Source organism: Gymnogyps californianus, chromosome 4 (genome assembly GCF_018139145.2).
Source record: "Gymnogyps californianus isolate 813 chromosome 4, ASM1813914v2, whole genome shotgun sequence".
NCBI lineage: Eukaryota > Metazoa > Chordata > Aves > Accipitriformes > Cathartidae > Gymnogyps > Gymnogyps californianus.
This window is the reverse complement of record NC_059474.1, coordinates 57,040,729-57,064,336: the sequence shown is the minus strand read 5'-3', so window position 1 is coordinate 57,064,336 and position 23,608 is coordinate 57,040,729. Positions and strand designations below refer to the sequence as shown.

General features: G+C 36.4%; 1 protein-coding gene across 1 annotated transcript in view; it reads left to right on the top strand.

Annotated features, from left to right (window-relative positions):
* Positions 1-22,527, top strand: part of TACR3 (tachykinin receptor 3) — a 39,787-nt gene extending 17,260 nt beyond the window's left edge. The window contains exons 4-6 of the mRNA XM_050896264.1: positions 239-389; positions 19,075-19,271; positions 22,212-22,527. Coding sequence (XP_050752221.1) covers positions 239-389; positions 19,075-19,271; positions 22,212-22,527 — 664 coding nt within the window. The remainder of the gene's footprint in view (positions 1-238; positions 390-19,074; positions 19,272-22,211) is intronic.
* Positions 22,528-23,608: the final 1,081 nt, after the last annotated feature.

The window sequence follows — 23,608 nt, the reverse complement described above, 5'->3', positions numbered from 1 at the left end:
TTTATGCTAGTGCAAATTCAGAATCAGAACTAGAAACTCCATAAAGCACTTGCATTAAAATGTAAATAAATTTGCAGTGCAATTCAAGGCTTTCAAAACGACAGTGAAAACACCAGGGACTAGCCATTCAATATAAAACATGCTTTGTGCTACAGTAGCACTCTTGACTTCTAGCAGCCCATTCCATTGGCATAGCTCCTCTGAAAGCACTTACCAGCTTAATGCTTTTTCATTGCAGGTATCATGTCATTGTGATTGTGCTGGTCTACTGCTTTCCACTGCTTGTCATGGGCATCACTTATTCCATAGTGGGAATTACCCTCTGGGGAGGAGAAATACCAGGCGACACATCCGACAAATATCACGAGCAGCTCAAAGCTAAGAGAAAGGTACTGTTCCATTAAATCTCACTAAGTGAATCCTGATAACATCATTTGCAATTGTGTTGCAAAGTATCACAGTATATTCCTTCAGAAACACCAGGTCACTTGAAATAACAGTAATGAGAGATCTACTTCAATAAAAAATTTGATTAAGTTTGACAAGCTGTCTTCTATGTTCACTAGCTGTTCTTTTTGTAACTTTACTGTTCATCATTAAATAAAGGTAACATTTGGATTTTAACTTCTTACTCCACATGTAACAGCATATAGTGTGTCTGATATGTGGAAACTAAGCCCTTACAGAGCTAAAATATTGAGTTTTGAACAATGGGCTAGCAAACCATTAGCTCCTCTTAGGCCAGATTCTCATCCTACTGAAAGAAAAGTGAATCTTGCTGTAGTTTTCAGTAGATTAAGGCCCGTGCATCTTTGAGATGAGTGCTATTTGGCCTATTCATATCGAAAAATTTAGGTTTTAAATCAATAACTTTTGGTGAGAAATACAAACTATTTTTTTCCCAGTTATTTTCTTTCAATCTTTTTCACTGCAAGTATTGCCTAATCTAACAAGACTGTGAATTGCTTATGAACTGATTATTTGACTATTTCCAGTTCAGTTTTCATGATGTTGCAGTGCCACAAACGTTTCTTTCTTATAACGTTCTTTTTCTTAACCTAACTTTTCTCCTTCTGCTTTTTATTTCTGACATTTTTTTAATACTAAAATCCATTTAACCTTTCGGATTTGAAAAAATGGTACACAAATATGGACTTCTAAGTCACAATGATGAGCACATTTTCAATTGCTCAGTTTGCTTCCTGACACTGTGAATGTGTTTGAACAGCGCTATATGCTACCACGCTGTAGCAATAGCAGAGTGCAGCATATTGGGTCCTGAGACAATAGGAGATCTTCTGCAAATACTGGAGAACACTGATGTTTCCATTGCTTTCAGGACACTGCCAGGAATATGAAAGTGTTTTTTCCCCACATACATACTACACAGAAAAAGTTGTTACGGCAGAGGATATATGAAAGGAAAGATTAGGATCATTTTCTCATTCATACATCTTCAGACTCATGAGAGACACATAAGAGTGCAAAACTTTCTGTGACAAGTTTCAGTCGTCAGAATGGTAGGCATGCCTAGACAGCTTTATAGTACGATGTGCAATGCCTCCTATGAAACCAAAGGTGTTACTTATTTTCACTTTTACATAGCTTTTTTAAGAGGGCAAAATGCTAGCCTCTCTTAAGGAAGCAAACTGCAGTTTGACTACTATTATCACTACTATTGCCTTGTAAAAGTTCAAAGATTATTTGGAATGTGAACGGAGAGAAAATGATGAAAAATCTTCATGGAAAACTAACCAGTATGCTTTGCATATTTGCCCCAAAGGGAAATTATTGGACTAATTTCCAGAAATGCTGAAAGCATTTCAAAAGATCATCATTTCACTCTTCAACATTATTCATAAAAGTCCAACATTACCATTACAGTCTTTGCCATGCATATTGTCACTTACCCAAAAGTGTATTTTCAAAGTTACGACATTACCTTTCCTACAGAGCATAAGCAGAAAAAGATTTCACTGGTCAATTAACTGTGCTATTACCAATACTGCCTTTTCAGCCAGTGAAAAAAAGGAAGCAAATACTCAGTGGAGGGTGCCTGGGGTCTGACTGTAAAGACAAACTGAGGAATCACTTTCTGTAACAGACACAGTTTGCAAACACAAGTGTGGAAAGAAAATTATTAAAAGCTAACTTGGAGAACCAGGAGATCCCAGAACTTCAGCACCTGTTATCATAACGACTAAGTAAAATAAACATCTTATGTCATAAAAACTAAAGGTCTCTGAAGAGAAAAGCTGGCTTTTACTATATGCTATGAAGGGTCCAATTAAATCCCTCAAATGCTTTAAAAACAGCACGTCTTTAGAACTCTAAATATATGCAAGAGACGAGGAGTAGCATCCTTAATTAAAGGATTTTAAATGTGAGAGTACTGGAATGCATGCCTTCAACACATGCAACAAGGGGATTAAATTATGTGCAGATATATTGTAACTGCATCAGTGACTTTATTGGCAGAGCTCCATGACAGCTCTTCAGTTCCACTGCTGTGCTCTCCGGCAGGATTTATGAAATAACTGGTATTTGGAAAGATGAATCATAATTGGTCATTCATGGAGATGAACTAATAGACTGGAATCCAAATAAAGCTATCACTCAGCCTGCCTCTGATAACAGAGCTATTGTTTTTCCTTTATTCAAACAAAGAAATCATCTGCTTTTCTTGCTATTTAGCATGCAGATACCTAGACATATGGAAAGTCTGTACTGGCTGCACTTATAATGAAGGAGAAATATAAAATAGCTGACTGCATATTTCATATTATGCAATGATACAGTGCAAAGGATGTTTGATTAGGATTGTTTGAAATGGTATTTAATGTTAAGAAGGTAGTGAACAGTTCATGTCAGAACTTTAAAAGAAATTATATTTGCCAAGAAAAGATTTGAAGCTTGAGAAAGTTGTTAGTAGTTCGATAGTCTCATCACTTCATATGTGTGACTGTGCAATGCACCCTGAATCCTTCTGAAAGCAACATCAAAGAACAAAGGATTCAAAGAATTTCACAGTATGCACTACAGGTTGGGCAACACAGTTATACTTAGTATTTTTAAGGGTCAAAGACTTGAAATTTTTAGAAATTCAGGACTGCATGAGACTACTACCACTACTTTTTTTTTTTTTTTGACAGATCGAATGTCTCAGGAACTGACCCATTTAAATTTACCTGACATCAGTCTTTTGAATTTCTGAACATTCGCTACATGTGGGGACTTTGCAGCCATTACCCCTTCTTCTTAAAGCGCCTGGCATGAGACTGACTGATGTTCAGCTGAACATCATTTATTCTCCTGCAATTCCCATTTTGACAACTCAGAATTATAGTTTCAATACTGTCATACATAACTGAAGTTTATATAGGTGGCTCATAATGTTACTATCGGTTTTACTAGGCCAAAGTGTTCTTTATATTCAACGCAAATACTTAGAGACTTGCTCTCAGATGTTGCCTCCACGCTCTGTTTTTTCTATCTAACCTTCTGTTCCAATCCCTCTTCCAACTTTACTTAACCTGTAAGAGAGGATAATCATGTACTGTAAATAAAATCAATCAGTTACTGTTCTGCAGTTCCGATACAACTGTCTTCTGAAAAAATAGTGTTTCTCTCAACAGAAGATGCCATTGCCTTGTCCCAATAGGAAGAATACAGAAGAATAGAAAATACTCTCCTTAACTTTTATATCTTTTCTTTAGAATTCCCCTTACCTCTACCTACTAACTTTATGATAATATGTCACTGTGCATCTTTTTCAGCAATTTTCATGATTCCTCCATACTTATGCCTCTGCCTGTATTCTTTGCTTCTCCTAACACAGCTTGAGGTGTCATCTCAACTTCTTACTGCAACAAAGATTGATTAAAAGCCACATTTTTCCAATATCAAAAATGTTATGCAAATTTGCACGTAAAACCAGAAAAAAATCCTGTATGTTTGCTAGTGACTTACAGTATTACAGGAATCACTAAAGAGATGGTCAGGTTTACCAGCCTAACTATATAAGGAAATTTTCAAAGTTTTATATACATATTTTGACAGTAAAAGTAGACATCCCATATCCATTTATAGTCAAATGCATCTACTAATTAGTTAATACAGTATATGCAACACAGTGGAGGAGAAAATGAAAAAGTAGAAAATTTAAGACTTCCATCTGAAAAGAAAATAGTATTCAAAACAATGTGGGACTGTAGGAATAATGATGTCACAAGAACCATTTTTTAATAGGAATTTGAAATATTACGTAGTGTGAGAAGCCAAATCAAGTAAGACAGCAGGACACACTTTTCCAAGTCAGGGTCAGAACAGTTACGTGTAAATTCAAAAATCATTCAAAATTACTGTGTGAAAAGCTTTTGCTAGATAAACAGAAATATCCAGGTGAAGTCTTAAAGGACTACAAGTAAATATTACAAAAAGGCTTCCCAACAATTGTAAATAATTTTCTGACATACTTACATGAAATATTTCCCCTCTTTCATAGACTATAGAAGTAAGCAACAGGACAGGATCTGAACAAATGGTCTCTGTAAGAACTACTGCATGAACACTTCACATGTAGCCACTTACACATATTTCTCTGTTTTGTTCTCTCTCTCTCTCTGCCCCCCCCCTTTCAAAGATTTAGAGAAAGTCCAAAGAAGGGCAACTAACATGATCAAAGGTCTTATGAAGAGATTAAAATGGCCTGGACTTCTCAGTTTGGAGAGAAGGAGGCCAAGGGATGAGATGACCAAGGTTTACAAAATCACAAAGGTGGTAGATAAAGTCACTGAAGAACTGTTGGTCACCAAATCCTGAAATACAAGAACTAATAAGAGAGCAATTTAAAGCAGGTGGAAGAAAGAGTACTTTAAGAGAGGGTAATTTAAGAGTTGGTAAAGAGCTTCTGAGACTGTCTCCTGCCAGATGCTACGATCTCAGAAGGTTCAGAAAGGGATCAGGCAAATTAACAGGCAATAAATTCATAAATAGATACTGAAAGGATGAAGCAGGAATGCACCCCTCTCTAATACAATTTTGGATGCTGGGGCAGTATTATTAAAATAGAAGATGGAAAATGGCCAGGTTCATGGGATCTCCCTAAACAGCACCTCCTACTGCCACTGTCAGAGACAGAATAGTAGGATAGATGGACAACTGTCTGATCCAGGAGGAATTGTCCTATGTCCTTATGTTCCTTTTTTATGTAGCAGTACAGCTATAAAAATATAGTCCAGCATATTATTCCTGACTTCTCACTGACTTTCAGTGCAACTAAAAAGGCAGATTTTCCTTTTTTCTTTTTTTTTAAACACATATGAATACATGACATGAAATCATGTTAATATACATTTTATACTACATTGCACAAAATAAGAAAAACACTAGTTAGAAATAATGATACTTTTGCTGGCATTAAATGGTAGCTGACCAGGTCAGGATGAAAGAAAGAAGCTGAATTGTTTCACTATGGAGTAGTTTATTAACGGGTAGATTTTGTTAAACTAAAAAAAAAAAAAAAAGGCAAGAGAGTCAAAGCCCAAAACATTACAGTGTAGCATCAAAACTCGTGGAACACTGAATTAATTACGAGCACCCACAAAGGCTGACACAGATTTTGAAAACCAAGACCATACTCATAATATAAAGCTTATTCATCAAAAATAAGTGATGAGAATATTACACTATGAACTCACATGTCACATGGTAACTCATTCTGAAATCAAAGATCCTTATTGTTAACAAGCAACTACTAAGTCTAGACGGACAGACTAGTTAGATACTGCCCCCTTCATAAAACCTCATGTGAAAGTTTGCATCCAGCCATAAGAAACAAAATGTTTTGACACTCTGGGTCCAAGGATCTGTCTTTCATGTGACTTCCTATTTCCTTCCAACACCATCTTGAAACTCCACTTTCATCCTAGACATTTGTTCAGACTTCTTCAAGGTTGGAAAATAATTGCTATCCCAGGCGACTGCACAAAGACATGGTAAGTTTAATATCTTCCCAGTTATGTAAGCAATCCATCTTCTCCTAGCTTTTCCCAGCATGAGGACCAGCATTCCAGTCTCCAATAACTTATATGTTATATTCCATTTTCAAAACGGCATAAAGGAGTCAAACAGTTTAATACAACAGAAAGTCAATATAACTTGATTATCCTAAATTCCACTAAAACCACCAGCTGCAATCCACTACTCTACAGAGCTTTGTACTACAGACTTCAAGGGATAGCCATATCTTCACAGCTGACACCCTAGACTATACCGAATCATCACCTATGAACGTTTTTTAAAAGTCAGATAGTAATAACCACAGAATTTTTTGGCCTTTATTCAGGTAATGGTCTACCAAGGCTGCACATATGTCTAAATACTCACTTCTCCATGTTATGTATGCAAAGAGAACCAAATCCTGGAGCACACAGATACAGGGGGAAGGCATCTGGGCTACAGCTCATCCAAACTGGCCATGTAACAGCAGACTGTGGAAGAGACTTATATTGCCATCGTGCCTTTCCTGCCACTTATTTATTCATGCACATGAACGTTTCCACCTTGTAGATTCATTTGTGTTTGTGCTTCATGGACAAAAATGACTGCAATGGTGATGTAGGAGCACTTTGCTTACATACTGACAAGATACCCACTCCAGAACTGTGCAAACATACAGAAAGGGGCATGTGCGCTTCCCCCCTGGGAAGGTACCCCTTTCCTTTGGTTGATTTTACATTTCTGAGAGTGATAAGTGAAACAACCTACCCATTCTATCGTGGAGTAATGAGGTGCAGAAATTCAATTTGTTATGAATAATATATACCTCCTGCCAAAAATAGGTGCCTGTGTATTTTTTTGGTCCATCAGTAATCCTCTTCTGTAAATGGGTCTACTCTTTGACTTTGCAGAGATTGACAATGAAAATAAAATGGAGAAAAAAAGATAGGGGTACGCTAGAACAGAAACAGCAGAGAAGAGGAAGCTGGAGAATTAAACCCTATTTTAAGAACAGGTGGTCTCACTGATCTAGCAGACATAGCACTATGGCTTATATTGTGTAGATGGCTATATTGCTTGACTACCTGAAATTTCATACAGCTACAGTTAAGTTATTTATCCAAAACGCTGATGCATTACAAGCGCCTTGTAGGCCAAAGCTTTATTGTGGTGGAAAACCACAGCTGTACGTCAGTGTAGCCATTCATAAATTTAGCAAGCATTGTTCAGCACATTCAAAAAGCAAAAAGACTAAGTAATATCAGGTTGAAGGAAAATTTATCCCAGCTATCAGTCTCCTCTGAGGTTAGACTCACCTAGTCATATATGTTAGACTTTGTGAAACTACTCTAGAAATTAAATCCATTTGAAGATTTTCATATCAATGAGACATGGCAAGTTTTAAACATCAGTTTTATCTGTGGTTGTGTTAGACATTGTCACATTTCTTGCTTAAAGTAAAGAAAAAACAACCCAGGAAGAAGGAATTCTCAGGAGCTTTTAAAGGCTCCTCCAAAAGCAAACTCATCCCTTGTTTGCCAGACACTGGAAGATGTTGAACTGTGTCCACAGCTTTCTCCACTTAGTCCTTGAGTGTCAGTTTGTCTCTCTCAACATTAAAATGTTAAATGAAAACAGGACAGGAACCAGCCTCAGGGCCCAAGACCTGTCATCACAGGCAACCCTAACAGAATTCCTCTGATAACACCTTGAATCTCCATCTTAAAACCATTTTTCCTGCTGGATCACTACATCTAATGGAAAGTGTTCTAAAAATCTCACCACTCCTAGAGTTCCAGTTTCCAGGCTAAATTTATTTATGGACAGCTCTATTTATGCCATTATTTTCTGTTAGCTTAATTGATTACTTATTATCCCTCAGTGGTGCCACCTCTACAGATGTTTTTATAGCCATATCCTCTCTCAGCCTTTATTTACATTCATTACATAAATGAAACAAGTGCTTCTGGTCTTCTTTTATATAACAACATCTGTATGCAACAAGTGACCAAAACCAGACAAGGAATGCCAGAAATGAAGTCTCACCATGGCCCTGCACCGTGGTAATAAGTTTCCTGTCTCCACTGAAAATGCCTCATCTGGAACATCCTAATATCTTATTTATTCCTCTCATTATACTGATGACCTGGTCGTGCTGTAATGAATCGATACATCTGTCTCCTCCTCATTTGTTCACAACAGTTCATTCCACAACTCACAGCAGAAAATTTTATTAGTCCTTAATTCAGCAAATCTCAGAAGTTTTCTGAGTATGATCCTACCTATGGAAGAATAGTGTAAAACAACCCCCCAAAATAGCACAGTACCAATCCAGCAGTTTCTATCTGCTCCGTGATACCTGTCACTGCCATGACCCCACTTAGAGACACAATCGCTACAGGTATCACACTAAGTATATAATTAGCACTTTGAAGTTGCATTTCTGCTCCCGCAGTTCTTCAACATCCAAGTTCTTCCTCTGCTATGTCTCTGTAGCAGCAAAGCTGCAGAAACTTATTTGGCATGCTCTTATTCTTCTGTACTAAACTCCTCAGTAAATACATTAAATGAGGCAGATCTCAAGACTGACACTTACAGAATATATCCTGGTTTGTAGGGAGGTTAGTAGTAAATATTTTCTAATAAAAAATGGTTCTCCCCACTTTTCCAGTGGAAAGTGTTTCCCAAATCATGCTCAGTAGTGAAATGCAATAGGTAAAAGTTACTTGCAAAAATTAATAACTAAAGATAGGTTTCTTCTGCTTCTGCTTCAGGGCACCTCTTACTATGATATCCTTAACTCTGACAATTTATGGGAAGTATGAAATATCTTTGTTAACATGGTAAATGCAAACCAATCCTAATAAAGCTAGAGCCTGACTTCACAAACTGTTACACATGCTTAAAACTGGTTTTGTAACACTGTAGATGAAGTTACACAAGGGGATGTAGCATGCTTCTTAGCATGCTTCCTGTGAAGCACTGATGGTAATTCTGTCTGTTGTTCTTCTCCATGGCTCTGCATGGGTGCGTCAGCACTGGTGATGGAGTAGATTGTTGGACCGTACTGCAAATGTTAGTGTTCCACTAACGTTTTGAGCAGTTGTCCCATACCTATAAAGACAGATACCCTGCCAGACTCACCGGATTGCTATTAACACAACAGTGAAAGTCACTACTTGCAAGTAATTGCTATTACAGTTAAAAGCTTGCAGAATAGGGATTTTTTTTACCTTATTTTCTCATAAGCTTAACAAAAGCTTCTAAAGGGTAATAAGGGCCAGAATATCATATGAATATGTCTGGTGAATCTACTAGCAGAAGAAGATATCTTTTCCTATTTTGATCAGTAATACATTCCCATAGCTATTAAAAATCTCAGCAAGAACACAGAGAGGAAAACTTGATTTGGGCATTTTTATTTACCATTAATTAAATTCTAATTCTGCACCATCAACACATTAATGACAATGCATGACTGCCTCCCTAAATACATGCACACAGAGAGGCTTTCTTCCAGCAGTACGAGGCAGCATAACCAATACTCTAAGAAAACATTTTTTTTTAAGTTTTAAAACAGGGTTCATCCTTTCTTTTTTTAAGGATTTTTTTTCCCCCAGGAATTTGTTCTCTTTTTAATAATTTGCCCACATTTTGAACAACTTTTCCTGTTGAGGTAACAATAAAGTCAGACCTCCTGATCATTTTCTGAACAGCATTAAAACAGTGAAGTATAATAAAATTACTGGAAGCTGCCCTGCTCTGCTCTCTATCTTCCAAATAGCTACAGCACACTCAGCAACAGTACCAGCTTCCATTCATTGTCTCAAGTTTTCCTAAAACTCAGCTATGAACTGTGAACACATCACATTCATTGTCCGTGCTTCAAGCAGCAACCACAGGGGAGTAAAAGAATAGTAAATTCTAAAAATGGCTTTATACTGTGCATAAACCTTGCACAGTGTAAGTACTTACTGACAGACTGATGCAAGTTTTCTGGTTAAAACTTTCTTATAGAACAGCTGGCAACAACACCAGGTCAGGGGCAGAGTTAACAGACTGGTTCTGCATGGTCAGTCAGTAGGCTCAGGATTGTGCACTTAGAATTTCTGTGATGCTTCTCATCTGTATTTCTATATTTCTGATCACTTGTGGCAGAACATTCATGTGAAATATTAAGTCTAGTTACAGTCCTAGGGCACAAATTTCTGTTTAGTAATGCCTCATATTTTTAAGAATGGAAGTAACACTGGGTTAAACAGATCAAAAATTTCAACAAAATACTCCAATGTTAGTGAACTCAGTGTGTTTTTAAATGCACTGCTGAATTGAACTAGATACGTTCCTTGATAATAAAACCAAGATAACTACCAGAAAGACAAATAAAAACAAAATCTGTCTCTTTTTTAAAATTTAAATTTTAAGCATGGAGATTATGATTGCCATGTTTAAAACTATGGAGTTGGGTTTTTTTAAGACAGCCCTCATTTGCTCTGTGTAGTTCTCCCCAAGTTCAAGTTTGGGACCTGACTCTCCAGACAGATAACCTTAATATCCCATGTTCAGGACAAAGTATGCTCTTTAAGTTTTAAGCAAATTCTTTCACCAGCATACAAACAAACCGTGAAAACCTCAAAAGGTCTTCTGTTGTCTCTGAATGTGTCTCATCTAATCTGCAGTCAAAGTTATCCCATTGCATATACTAAATTGCGACCACATGTACAGCCCTGTCTGTGTATACGTATATTATATACAGATAAGGGAGAGCTCATAAGAAGCCCCTTCCTCATGAGTCCCTGTAGGGAATTCATGAAGAAATTAATTTTAGCATGAGTTTTGAGTCTGTTGAGCTTTCTGGAATGGTGCCCAGCACCTGTGTGGTGAAAAGTCCAGGAAACCTGACACAGATCAGTCATTTTGGAGGACTGCAGTGCCGAGAGCCGTATATTCAGCAGAGCAGAACTGCAGTTCCAGTATTGCACTTGTAACTTTTACATTCATGTTGCTATTCATGTAAAAATAAAACATAGTTTCAGCACATCTTTTTCTGAGTTAAAGCAGAAGGCTATGTGACTACTTCCTTAAGACTTAGCATGAGAGACCTCACTAAACTCCTGCTACAGCATAAACTTACAAAGAGGAAACCAGATGAAACAGCCCAGAGACGTCACAAATGGTGGCAGAAGCTGAACTGCAGAGAACCTACAATATTCCAAATGTGCTTTTTTAGAAGCAGGTGAAAATTATCGCCTACACACAGAGGGGTGTCTGTGTTATGTCTATTGATACCTTCACCTAACAAACTTAATCCTTTAACTGAAGTACTTCATACTTTAGAAGTTTCTGTACTGCAACATTGTAAACAACCTATTCAAAGCACCTTTATGTTATCACTCATTTTCTGGGGTCGATAGAATTTCTTTGATTTCTACAGGCTTTGGAGCAGGTTTCCTAGGAAACAGTTTCAGCCACCCTGGCATGGGCCAGCTTACACCTTATTCCACAGGAGTATCAAACGAGTGCAGTAATGATCAGTGTGTTGACCATTATCACCAACTAGTGTGGATACTTTAATACTTGAAGCGATGCTAAAATGCCTGTACAGAAGCAGAAATAGCAGATGTTGTCAGGACAATGACACTCCTGATACTTTTTAGCAAGAATAATTGACCAGAGCATATATCGCCTTTTTACTGACCAAATATTTCCAAAATGTTCTGTATGTGAGCTACAAGTCTGCTTCTCCTAATAAATTCATAACCTTGTACAGTCATTTGTGGAATAACAAAAATAAACTAAGTACATCAAATGCAAAATATAAACCTCAAGCATCACTGACATTAACAATTTCTTTTCAACTCAGTTTAAATTAAAATAGACTGGGGGCAATCATTAATTTTTTTGGTTTTTTCTTAGGTGGTAATAAACACTTTTGCTTCAAACTTTAAAAGGGAAGATTTACTACCATTGCAAATGCATAATTATGATGGCAATAAAAGAATAGCTTTAACTGTATTTTTTTCTGAACAGAATTTTGCCATGCATTTTAAACAACTACAGTCCAGGAATAATTCATTTCATCTTCAGGCAACACAATTTTATTCCTGTCAAGAGAAAAGAGAAGAAAGAGGTTTTTCAAACTATGTATTAAATAATCTGCATTCTTTCTCATGATGTTCTTGTGCCAAAACTATAGAGAAATATGGTAAACACTAAAATGGTTTCTAATTATATAAATCACTTATTTAATTCCTCTAAGTAAATAAGCTGAAAAGAAAACAATCCAAAAGACTGTAGACTTTCCATATGAAATAAGAGTCTGTGCTCCTATTTTGAAGATAACCAAAGGTACCCATCTCATTTTAGGTTGAAGAGGGCAGTTTCCATTGATAGGAGTCCAGATATAGCAAACCACGTGTAGGGATACTTTTGAATAATTCATTGGCATAATTCATCATAGCCTTATTTGTTTATTGCAGTGTTCAATATAAGATCTGGTTTCCAAGAGAAAAAATTCACATCTGTCAATCCCTCTGAAGTCTTATATGGATAATTCAAGTGAGTCTTAAAACATTGGCAAGGTTCTGGAGGAGCCTTCAATGAGAATTAAAGGTCCCAGAACATTTTCAGAATTGTGGCAGAAAGCAGACTTAAGAACCAACTACTCCTACTGGGAAAACAAAAGAAGATACGATTATTTTGTTTCCCCCCTACCAAATCTCATCTCTGCTTGGAAGCATGGAATTGAAGTGTGCCCCATCACTCACTCCAGGTCAGGAAGGAAACTACTGTAAAATAACTGATGGTGTGAATTTTAAGTACAAAAGCATTAGGTCAGCTTTTTCACTTTTTTCAGAACTAGATCTCAGGCAGATAACCATATCCAGTAATGCCGATCCCACAACAACCACTCAGAGTAATATTCTAAAGAACAGAAACTTCTTATGCTACTCCATGCTGACGACCAAGGCAATGATACAAGGCCATCTACTTTTACTTGTCATCTAGGTTACAGAAAAAAACTCTTTTAGTTTGAGCAGCAGACATTAGCATATTTTCTATTATCTAACAATCTCTTGTGAGAAATTGAGACATCTCTTTTAGATAAAGTAACATAAGACTTGTGGCAACTTTTCCTCCCCACCCCCAGTCAGACACTTGTAAAATCATGTCTTCTCAAGGAAAAAAGCCTGAGCAAAAGATTTACTCCTTTTCTTCAATGGAACAGATATTTCTTGACATGTTGAGAGAACCTTAAAGTCACTGTCAAAGCTGCGTTCCATGCAACATTAGAAAAGCATCATTTAAAAATGGCAGTAGCTAAGACCGTTCATGAAAAATGTCAGAATTGCTTTGATTTGGAGGGAGGGACCCCACATTTTAGCATTGGTAAGACAGCAATCTGATTCAAAGCTACTTTATACTAGAACAGAATATCTTTTTCAACTTTACAGCTTAAATAACAAAGTGATTGTGAATTCTGTCTGCAGCAAGGGATTATGCAAATTGAAATGAAAAGTAGTTTCTTTATTTCAAGCAGCTGAGAAAAAATGAATGGAAAGTATAAGTCAGAAGAATAAAATTATTTGTTGAGCACTGGAATTGACAAGTACCTTACCTGATTGAACGACTTCCAAGCTCTCCGATTCTTTCTCCTTCTAAATGTGCATCTCCTTCAGCTATTAAGAATCTATCATTTCTATGGGCTAAAAGAGCACAGAGAATCCCTGAGCGTGTCAAAATTATATGAAAACCCACAGCACTTGGTATCTCAGAGATCAGTCCTATCTCTGTACTAATACCAGTAGAGTTACCTTTGAATCCTAATTTTCTTGCAAAAGATAGATAGTTTACTCCAACTAAGCATTGTGGAGAAGCAAAGACCTAATGGTGTTCCCTTCTCTCTGGTGCTTAGTGCAGAAGTGCCATGTATGTTCCCCAGGATTGGGAAGTGGATTTACTGATTGCATCCTAACACATTGGGAGAAATACTTTGTGCAATGGTAGTTCGGGATTTTACTTCTTCCAAAAGAGCACAGAGCAGAAAGAGGAACACATTATGACTCCCAGAGATTATCTGTGAACTGTGTTTAAGTTGTATGCATGGACAAATGATATCCATGAGTGGCTAAACAAAGACATTCCTACACTGTATATGTTCTTAAAGTATTTGCTCTGCTTCTCATTTACATCTGCATAACACCTAGAAGTAAAAGTTCTGAAACTAATGAAGCTATAGTGTGGCATATTGGTGCAAATGAAAGCAGAAGCCAAATTCCTGACCTTGTAGAAGCAGCAATATCAAAGATGACTTAGAAAGGCAATAAGGAGCTGCAGAGCAGAATGAAAAGGAAAAGATTCCGTGGCCTAAGTCTTAGGTATTGATGGTAAATCAACGCCTTGCAATGTGAATTGCTATAGCCCCCCAGCAGCAACTGAGTCTCTCAGAAAAGCATATTTTATTCCTAATCTTTCAAGAGCTGTTCTCAATGCTACATCTAAATCAGACTCATTTTTCTAGCTATTTTTCATGCAAAATAAAAACAGGAGGGAAAAAAAAATGTATTTGCTGCTCTTTCCAAGTGTAGCAGAATCTGTTAGCTCCTTTTCACTTTTACCACTTCAAATGTTTCACAACAAAGGCAAACCTGCAAACTCCAATTCCAATGAACTTATGTCTGTTTTGTTCTTTTAAATCCATTTCAAATCCATTTCTCATTACATACCATTCATTAATGAGAGAATGCTTCTTACTCAGAGAGGAAGGATTTAAAGGAACGGGCAAGACTACAAAGCACATAAATTAACTTTTTATATAGACATAGTTTTTCTTAGACATAGGCAGAAGTACAACAATATCAGCAGAACATGTTGATGAAAATAAAAATATAAAACACTTTGATTTTCCATCATATTCCAAATCTAGCCTCAAGACTTGCCTAAACGCTGCACAACTAAGAGACTCAGTACAACTCATTTTAACAAAAATCCTGGAACAGAAAAAAACCCCTTTCCTCCAGCCATGCTGCCCATAATACACAAAGGGAAATTGAACAGAATACCGGGGGAAAACGGTGCCACTGGGACACACGTTGGTGGTGTTCACTGCAATCACACATTTTGGAAAGCTCCGTGGTGAAATGGTGGCAGGAACAGAGCTAGAGATTAAGCACAACTGAATTCAGTAATTTTCTGGTTTGCTTGCTTTAGAAACTTTTCCTAATGCACAAGAGCAAACCCTTATTAATTAATTCTATGCAACACAGAGCAGAGGAAGAAAGCAATTGAAAAATTGTAATATCTCAAAAAAATAAAGCAGAACAAGCATATTAAAAAGAAACAAAATAAAAGAACTTTGTATTGTCAGAGCCACAGGTCTAAGTACTCCAAAAAAAAAAAAAAAACAACCCCATTGAGGCTGTCTTTTATACTCTGCAGATGAACCTGCAAAGTGTCATTGGAGATTTTTTAGTGAAACATCACAGTGTACTGGGAAAAGACAATCAGTTTTTTGTGGCAAATTCATACTTGGCCTGTTTCACTTATTTTCCCTGTGCCCTAATTGAGCTTAACTGTTTACTGGCACTCATTCATCAGGATTTATACCAAGTAAAATAAAGGTGCTCTGGGTTTATAGACCTTGAAGGCAGTTTCTGTTCAGTTATTGATATCATCAAGAAATGAAACTTAACACTGGAAAGACCAAGGGGATGGACAAGAACCGCAGCCATAAACTGTAAGGTATGGCCTTGCACAGTGTGTGTGCCTGTCTCTGAAAGAGGAAAGGAAATTGGGAATAATATCCCTCCTTTTCAGCTTCCTTTTATTCTTCTTTTCCTCCATTTCTGCCAACATATTATTTCTTAGCTGATGAAACGAGGACAGAATAGTGCTTTTTGATTCCTCTCATAACTTCTGTGGTTGACTTCAAATTCAACTGTAACTGCCCTGTGTTTCAAACAATTTTATGCCACACAGACTTGCAAAATTTCACTTTTCTTCTTCTTAGGTAATACGTCAATGAGTGCATTGTACTACAGAAATACTCAAAAGAATAACAACTTAACCTTGATTTTTCTTAAACGTTCCTTTTTGCTGGAAAAATTAGCAATTTTTTGTTCCAGGAAAAAACACTTTACAGATTAACAAGGAAACGCCATTGCAAGTCTCCCCCTAAACATACATATATCAGTATATTACCATTCACTTCAGTGAAACTCAGACTGATATAGCCTTATCTGAGAGAAAAATGATACTTTAAATTTTTAGGCAATTTCTGTTATTTATGAAAACCAGCTGCAAACCTGAATGATTAAGAACGTAGTGTGCTTCACTGTCTGTCATTCCAGTGACTTGTTACTTCACAAATTAAATCAAACACTAATTTCCATCTACAATCATCTTTTGCTTGTTGTCTAGTTTAACTATTTGCTTCAGAAATTTCTGCTTTCAGGATGATGATGACTTAATATTTAATCATGGATTTCCAGACAGAAACAGCAACAAGAAAATTTTATGCTGATTTCACTGTTTTTAAAGATGAGTGTTTTGTTTTAAACAAAGCAGTAACCTTGCAGAAAAAGATGTGATTTTCTGGGGGTGATTTGGCATTTTTCATTTCAAAACTTAAAAAAAAAGATAAAAAATTGCCTGAAATTGTGACAAAAAATTTTTAGTTGAGGATTTTATTTGGGTCATAGTGTAAATAGTTATTTTGGGATTTCTGTTTCCCTGAAGAAAACCTGAAATACTATATTCGGGTTAAACCAAAACTTAATTTATTTTGTGTTAATTTTTGAGTGCAGCAGTTGAAATCAAAAAGCTATTATTTGTACAGCCTATGAAGGTTTATTAGCTTTAGGAGACCTTTAAGTAGACTCTTGAAGCACTGCTTGCCTTGCCCTTCAATATAACACAGAAAACTGGCCAATAAGAATTTGGATGTTAGACAAAAGAAAAACAACTCTCTTTTGAAAATGTTGTTAACACAATTTAGTAGGCCAAACCGGCAACCTGCACTCTTACTGTGATTTCTAGCAGCTCTGGGGCATGAGTGACACGGGGTTCAACCAGATTAAACTACATTTATTGCTGGAAAGCTCTACTGTTTCAGTTCTCAAGCACTGCACAGATTAAATGTTCAGTATAAATATGGATTTGCCTCATTACACTTTGAAAACTTGGAGACAAAAATCCTTCCATTTAGTACCTATGATATTCCAATAATAAATAATTCTAGGAATAATTTCACATGCACAGCTGGTACTGCAAGACTTGCTAATTAAATATCAAGGCAAGTAATTAGACTCTCAAGTGTTCTGAAATTACAGAAATCCTGAACAGTGTTGAAGTAATACTTATCATTCCTGGCAGGTATAAAAACACAGCAACAAGCAAAGTGCACCTGTAAATCAACGGACAGAGGGCTTAAGTATTGTGGTAAACCTATGGAGTTAAGTCTTCTACCTGTACAATGTGTGCAAGGCACAGGTGTAAGTCCCCAGCAGAAGAATAGTGGAAGTTATGTCCAAAGGAGTAGAAAAGACATGCCACTTAATGATAGACTGTGATCTGACAGTCATTTCAGATAGATACATAATATAGTCCAGAAATGTCTGTTCACACAGAGTCACAATTTCTTCCCTCCCCTAAAAAACGTCTCACATACAGTCCCATATACATCTATACATGCCTAGATATAGACATACAGTTGTACACTCACCAAAGGTGAAAGTGATACTATGTTTTGGTGTGTTGCCTTCCCTTATAATAATACTGATCTTCCTTCTGCAATGTTTTACAGTTCACTGATGAAAAGTGCTTTAGAAGAACCAAATATTAATAGTGTTGTTGTATGTGTGTACAGATGCCCCTTTTGTATCTCTAAGTGACGATCGGTATATGTATCAGTAATAATGACATTCTCACAAGCAAAATCTTGTACAGTACAGTCCCAGCCAGCAGGAAAGCTTGTGAACTGGTGCCAGATATTAAATGAAAAATTGCTTTATGTTTCCCACAGGAAGATGTAATACAAGTTAAGGATGGCACCATGACCTTTATGTGTAAAATAATTTAATTACATTAGCTGAAATTTTATAAAAATATCAACCTAAGACATGTAGGTATGGGAAATTTTGGCTCTCTTCCCCCCCCCCCCCCCTCCTGGCAAAGCTACAAACAGTAGGAAATGGCATCTTATACAGAGAAATGAAAGGAACTGTTGATAGCAATTCCTATTATTCCTCAGCATTCACAGTACAAATGAACAAGAGACCTCCCAGCACAGATCTATCATGTCTGGTTTCATTTTACCTACAAAAAGAAAATCTGTTGTGTAAACATGTGACATATTGTGTTGAAAATGGTAGCTGGGCTAGTATTTGGCATAGCTGAAGACAGGAAGACAGGAGTGAAAATTTTACATGACTCGCAACTTTTCTTCTTGTGTTTCAAGCATAAAACAGAGCTCCTCTTCATTTGTGCTTAATGGAAACTATGGTAGTTTACAGATGTTACAATGCCTGCAGAAAACAACAAACAATGATCAGCAGCCATGGAAATTAAACAGGATACTGCATTTGCTCATTTCCTACAACCTAGTGTTTACTTAAATCACATCTAATAATTGGGGACAAGGAATATACTTGCAGACCACAACAGAAGAAGACACCAGGGTCGATAAAGGCCAAAATGAGGCCTCCAAATAAAATACCCTGTAACCTTATTCCATGATTAGGTGTACAGAAAAAAGTAATATTTTAGATAGCCAAATATAAGTAAGCAAATATATTGCTTGGAAGAATCAATACAAATAAAGTTAGAGAAGATTTTAATGCTATTTTCCTTAGGAAAAGGAGGATCTTCAGCCAAGAAAAACAAAAAAGAAAGAAAATAAACAGAAATTTAGGAAAGTCAGATTGAAAGGAAAATTATATAAAAGCATATTTTTCTTTGCTTTGACTAACTTTAATAATCAAATGCAAGAAAATTATTAATGGATGTTGAAATACTAGTCCAAATAAAAAAGGCTAAGGTATATTATAAAATAGCATTATTACTTCCTTCTTTCAGGTGGTAAAAATGATGATTGTGGTTGTGCTGACATTTGCCATCTGCTGGCTGCCCTACCACATTTACTTCATAGTTACTGGGATCTATCAACAATTAAATCGGTGGAAATACATTCAGCAAATCTATTTGGCCAGCTTTTGGCTTGCCATGAGCTCTACAATGTACAATCCCATTATCTACTGCTGTCTTAATAAGAGGTAAGAGCTGGTTATGAAACAGTTGGTATGCATAACTCCAATGAGAATATAAATGGTTTAAATGGGATAAAAGACAAAGAAATTTCACTGGAATGGTTTTCAGTTAGTAGGAAAGAAAACAAAACAAAACAAAAACTTCCTTTAGGTTTGTACTTGAAATGAATTCCAAAAAAACAAATGTGCACTTCCAGTAAATACTTAAAATTTCAGAGCAAAATTCAGTATTCAGAAACCAACCATTCCCATTTCCATATGCAAAATTTAAAATCTATAGCAGTTTAATATTTTTTGGCTTGCAAAACATTAAAATAAAGAAGTAAAGACAGTCATCAGTGATATACAGTGCAATCTGTGTGTTCACTAACTAATTGTAGCCACAAATTTGTTTTGCAGTGCTGAAAGAATATAATATAAAATGTGATTTACTGTGTATTTTATACCTCACCATTAGATTTCTACTGAGCTCTGAGGTCTGTAACAGGCTAATAAAACAAATATTTATATTCTCATTACTCAATACTAAATTACAGTACTGTTTGATAGCAACGCATTATGCTCTGAATTTCAAAGGCACTGCACTTGTTGAGTTTGGTGAGATTTTATGGATATTTGGCAGTTTGAGACTACTGGATTGCAGAATGAACTCTTGTTTTTCATTTCAGCTTGTACGACCAGGATCTAAACAAACATCATCCTGGCCATCCTGTTTTTCAGTATTTCTTCTAGTATTACTGGATAAAGACCACCAAGAACAATGAATTAGTTCACAAACTCAGTCAGTATGAATCAGTATTGAATAAGTAATCTTAAATATTATTTGAAATCTCTTTTGAATAAGCACCCAGTGTCAAGTTTAATTGCCGACAAGCCTTATATCAACTTTGTTAAATATTTATAAAACTCCACTAAAGATCATGCAATACTTGTCAAAAGGAGGCTAATCAAAAGCGAAGTGACTAAATCTTGCCAAGTTTTTGTTGGTGCAAAAACACTGGAGTCTGCCTCCTTGATGAGGATAGCTTATGATGCTTAACATTTATAATTTTTTTAAATGTCAAGGTAATGCCTGATTTCATACAGCCTTCTGCCCCTTTTGATCATTTACAACTGTTTAAAGAAGAGGTAAAGTTTTAGTATGCCAGAACAAAATCCTAACTCAAATGGTAAATTTCCCATTAATTTCAATAGAAACCAGATTTCACTGGGTGTCCAGTGTCTGCAAAATCAAAGGTGAGGAAGAACCAGGCCTCATATTTTCTCAATTACTACCATAAAACCTCTAAAACATTGCCATTTTCTTCAAAAACTTTTTATGGCAGAGTTACAAAAGACGTTATTAATAAAAAATTAATATCTCTGATTTGGCTTATGTTGACACTCATACACTGCAAAATTAAACATCTGGATTAAAGAATACAAATCAACAAAAATTTCATAATTTTGAGACACACTAAAGGTCACCTTGTCCAGAATTTAATGCAAGAATGAAATACTGGTGAAAGTTTTCTTATAATTAAGTTCCATATTGAAATCAAGAAGCCGGAACATCTGCTTCTTTTTCATGCAGTAGGAAAATATAGTCTGTTGCTGGGAGTCAGATCAATGCATGCAGTATTGTTACCTGTGCTGGATCTAGTATCAGACGGAGTTATAACGCCTATCCCCAGCCTCATCTTCCAGGCTAATTAGGATATAACGTATCTAAAGACAGCATTATTTGAAGATGAAGAAAAAACATGCCTTGAATGAGAAAGAGGATAGAAGGTGAGATGAAAAATAACAGAGTCTAAAGATGTTTCAGTTTTACAGCTTCCTTCACTAAATCCATTCCCATCAGAGGTTCTTTCAATATTTTTTCATAATGTGGACTGCATTTAAACAGAGGAATGCAGAGTAGCAATCTACCTGCTCGTTTGTCATCATGTGACAGCTCCATGGCAAACTTAAAAAATTGAGGAGGAAAAAAAGTTATTTCTGTGAGATCAGTCAACTTTCACTGAAAACAATCTAAATTTTTTTCTGTAGTCATCACTGTGGTAGCTGAACCATTGGTCCAAAAAGCTTACAAACACAATAAACAACACAGCTGATTGTTGAAACAAAAAGAAGAAAAGCAAGACAAGTGAGAAAGTCTGATAACTTTTAGGTCTAGGTGAAAAGGTGTTCTTTTTCAGGTTATATGTAAATATACAGAGAATTGTTTTTCTAATATATTTAACTTCTGTTCTGGAAATGCATACACGCAAAAAGTAACAATAGTCTTTATAGTAAATCTCTGCCTCTGAACTGAAATAAAATAACACTGTATGAATATTGCAAGCACTAATGCGCTAAAGCTTCAAAATTCCCATTTGTACGTTGTTCACATTCAGTTGTCAACTTTCTAGGATCTTCTTGAATTATTACAAATGATTTTCCAAATATTTTATATGAACAATTATTAGTCATTACATCATTCCCATTTAAGCATCTCTGTTAGAGAGGGAAACACAGAAGGGATATTGGAATCTGGAAGCTGGGATGGTATTTTAGAGAAAAGAATGCTACAAATTTTCTTGCTGAGAGAAGATGAAAATATAGGTGCAGATTTCATCATAGGTCAAATCAAAACAATTTCTGTGAAGACAGTGCTATGAAAGCTGATGTTTGTTTATTTAGGTACAGGCAAAGGAAGGGAAATTGAGTATCAGGAAAATACCAATGTTAAAATGCAGGGAAAGTATATAGAAAATCAGGAACAGAAATGAGCTGTTACTGCTATCTTTTTTACCCTACTCAGACTTTAGTCAAGCAAACTCCCACTGACTTCACCACAAACAGGCTTAGGGGCAAGATAATTAGCCGACTCAGTGTCCTTGTCAGCACGGTATATGTTTTCAGATGAAGGTCTGTGGCTGGCTCTCACAAGCACAGGCTTTCACCAAGCATCTTTTCTCCCAGGTTCCGAGCTGGCTTCAAGCGAGCTTTCCGCTGGTGCCCCTTCATTGAAGTGTCCAGCTATGACGAGCTAGAGCTCAAGGCAGCCAGGTTTCATCCCACCCGGCAAAGTAGCCTATACGCTGTGTCCCGAATGGAGTCCAGCATGACAGTGGTGTTCAACACTAATGATGGAGACAACACCCACGCCAGCCGTAAGAAAAGAGCAGCTCCAAGGGATACGAGTTTCAGTGGCTGTTCATGGAGGAATTCCAAGACCGTCTCCACAGCCTCAAGTCTCATCAGTTCACTGCACACATCAGTAGATGATTATTCCTAAGTATTTCATGGTGACAGTTGCTAGAAGGGCAGCACTGGACAATGCTCTCCTACTTTGGGACTAGATATTCATACCACAGGAAAAAAAACATAATTCTACTGACAACCCTAGCCATAAATATCATGAGACTTTTAGGCATCACTTACTTTTCTGCTTTGGAGAGAAAGAGGAACTTGAAGACATATGTATGCATCAGTCCGAAAGCACAGTTGCACCTTATAGACGGCAATGTTTGTAGGGATTATCTAAAATAAGCTAATGGCATAAAAAACGTTGTTTAAACTGTATCTGACCTGTGGCATTTATGTTTCACTTACTGAAATGTAACAGGCTCCTTTACTTATTGAAGCTGAAATGTACCATGTTTTCTATTATGAGTGTATTAATTCTACAGTAACGAAATTACATAAGATCTGATAAAAAAATTTCTTTATAATGAAGACCTAATGAGCTGCAAGTGTATTCAATTGTTTTACAATTTAGCCCTATTCCCAGGCAAACAGACAAAATGAAGTTCATGTGAATGAAGTTCAGCTCTGTCTGCGACAGTACAATTTTTCAAATATATATGTAAAATGTTTTTTTAAAAAGGAGAAAATCTCTAAGAGACTAAGTTAAATTCCACTGAATTTTCTATATTAGTGAACATTATACTCCAATGGAATGTGTACTTCCAGGAGGATGTATTGCTTAGATGAACGTGCTATAGCTTTGTATCTTAGTGCTAAGGGTAAGATCTTCCTCCAGTAACCCTAACAGGAGCTTTGTGATTGACTTTAGAAAGGTCAAAATATTTTAAACTGGAGATTCACGTATAAGAAAAATACCACTGTGTCAATGAACTCTTCTCTGCAGAAGACACAGTAACATGTTTCACTATGAAACCCCTTCACCAGGAAAAAAAATATTTGGGCTATTTTCCCAAATTTTCCATAGCTAGATGCATGTAAAAATACTCCTCTGCCTGCATCTGAAAACATGCTAGGCATTATTACACAGACACTTTCCCACCCAATTCAGTCAAAATCCACTGACCATCACTGTTGCAAAGAAAGCTGAACTTAATACAAAAGGGACCAGA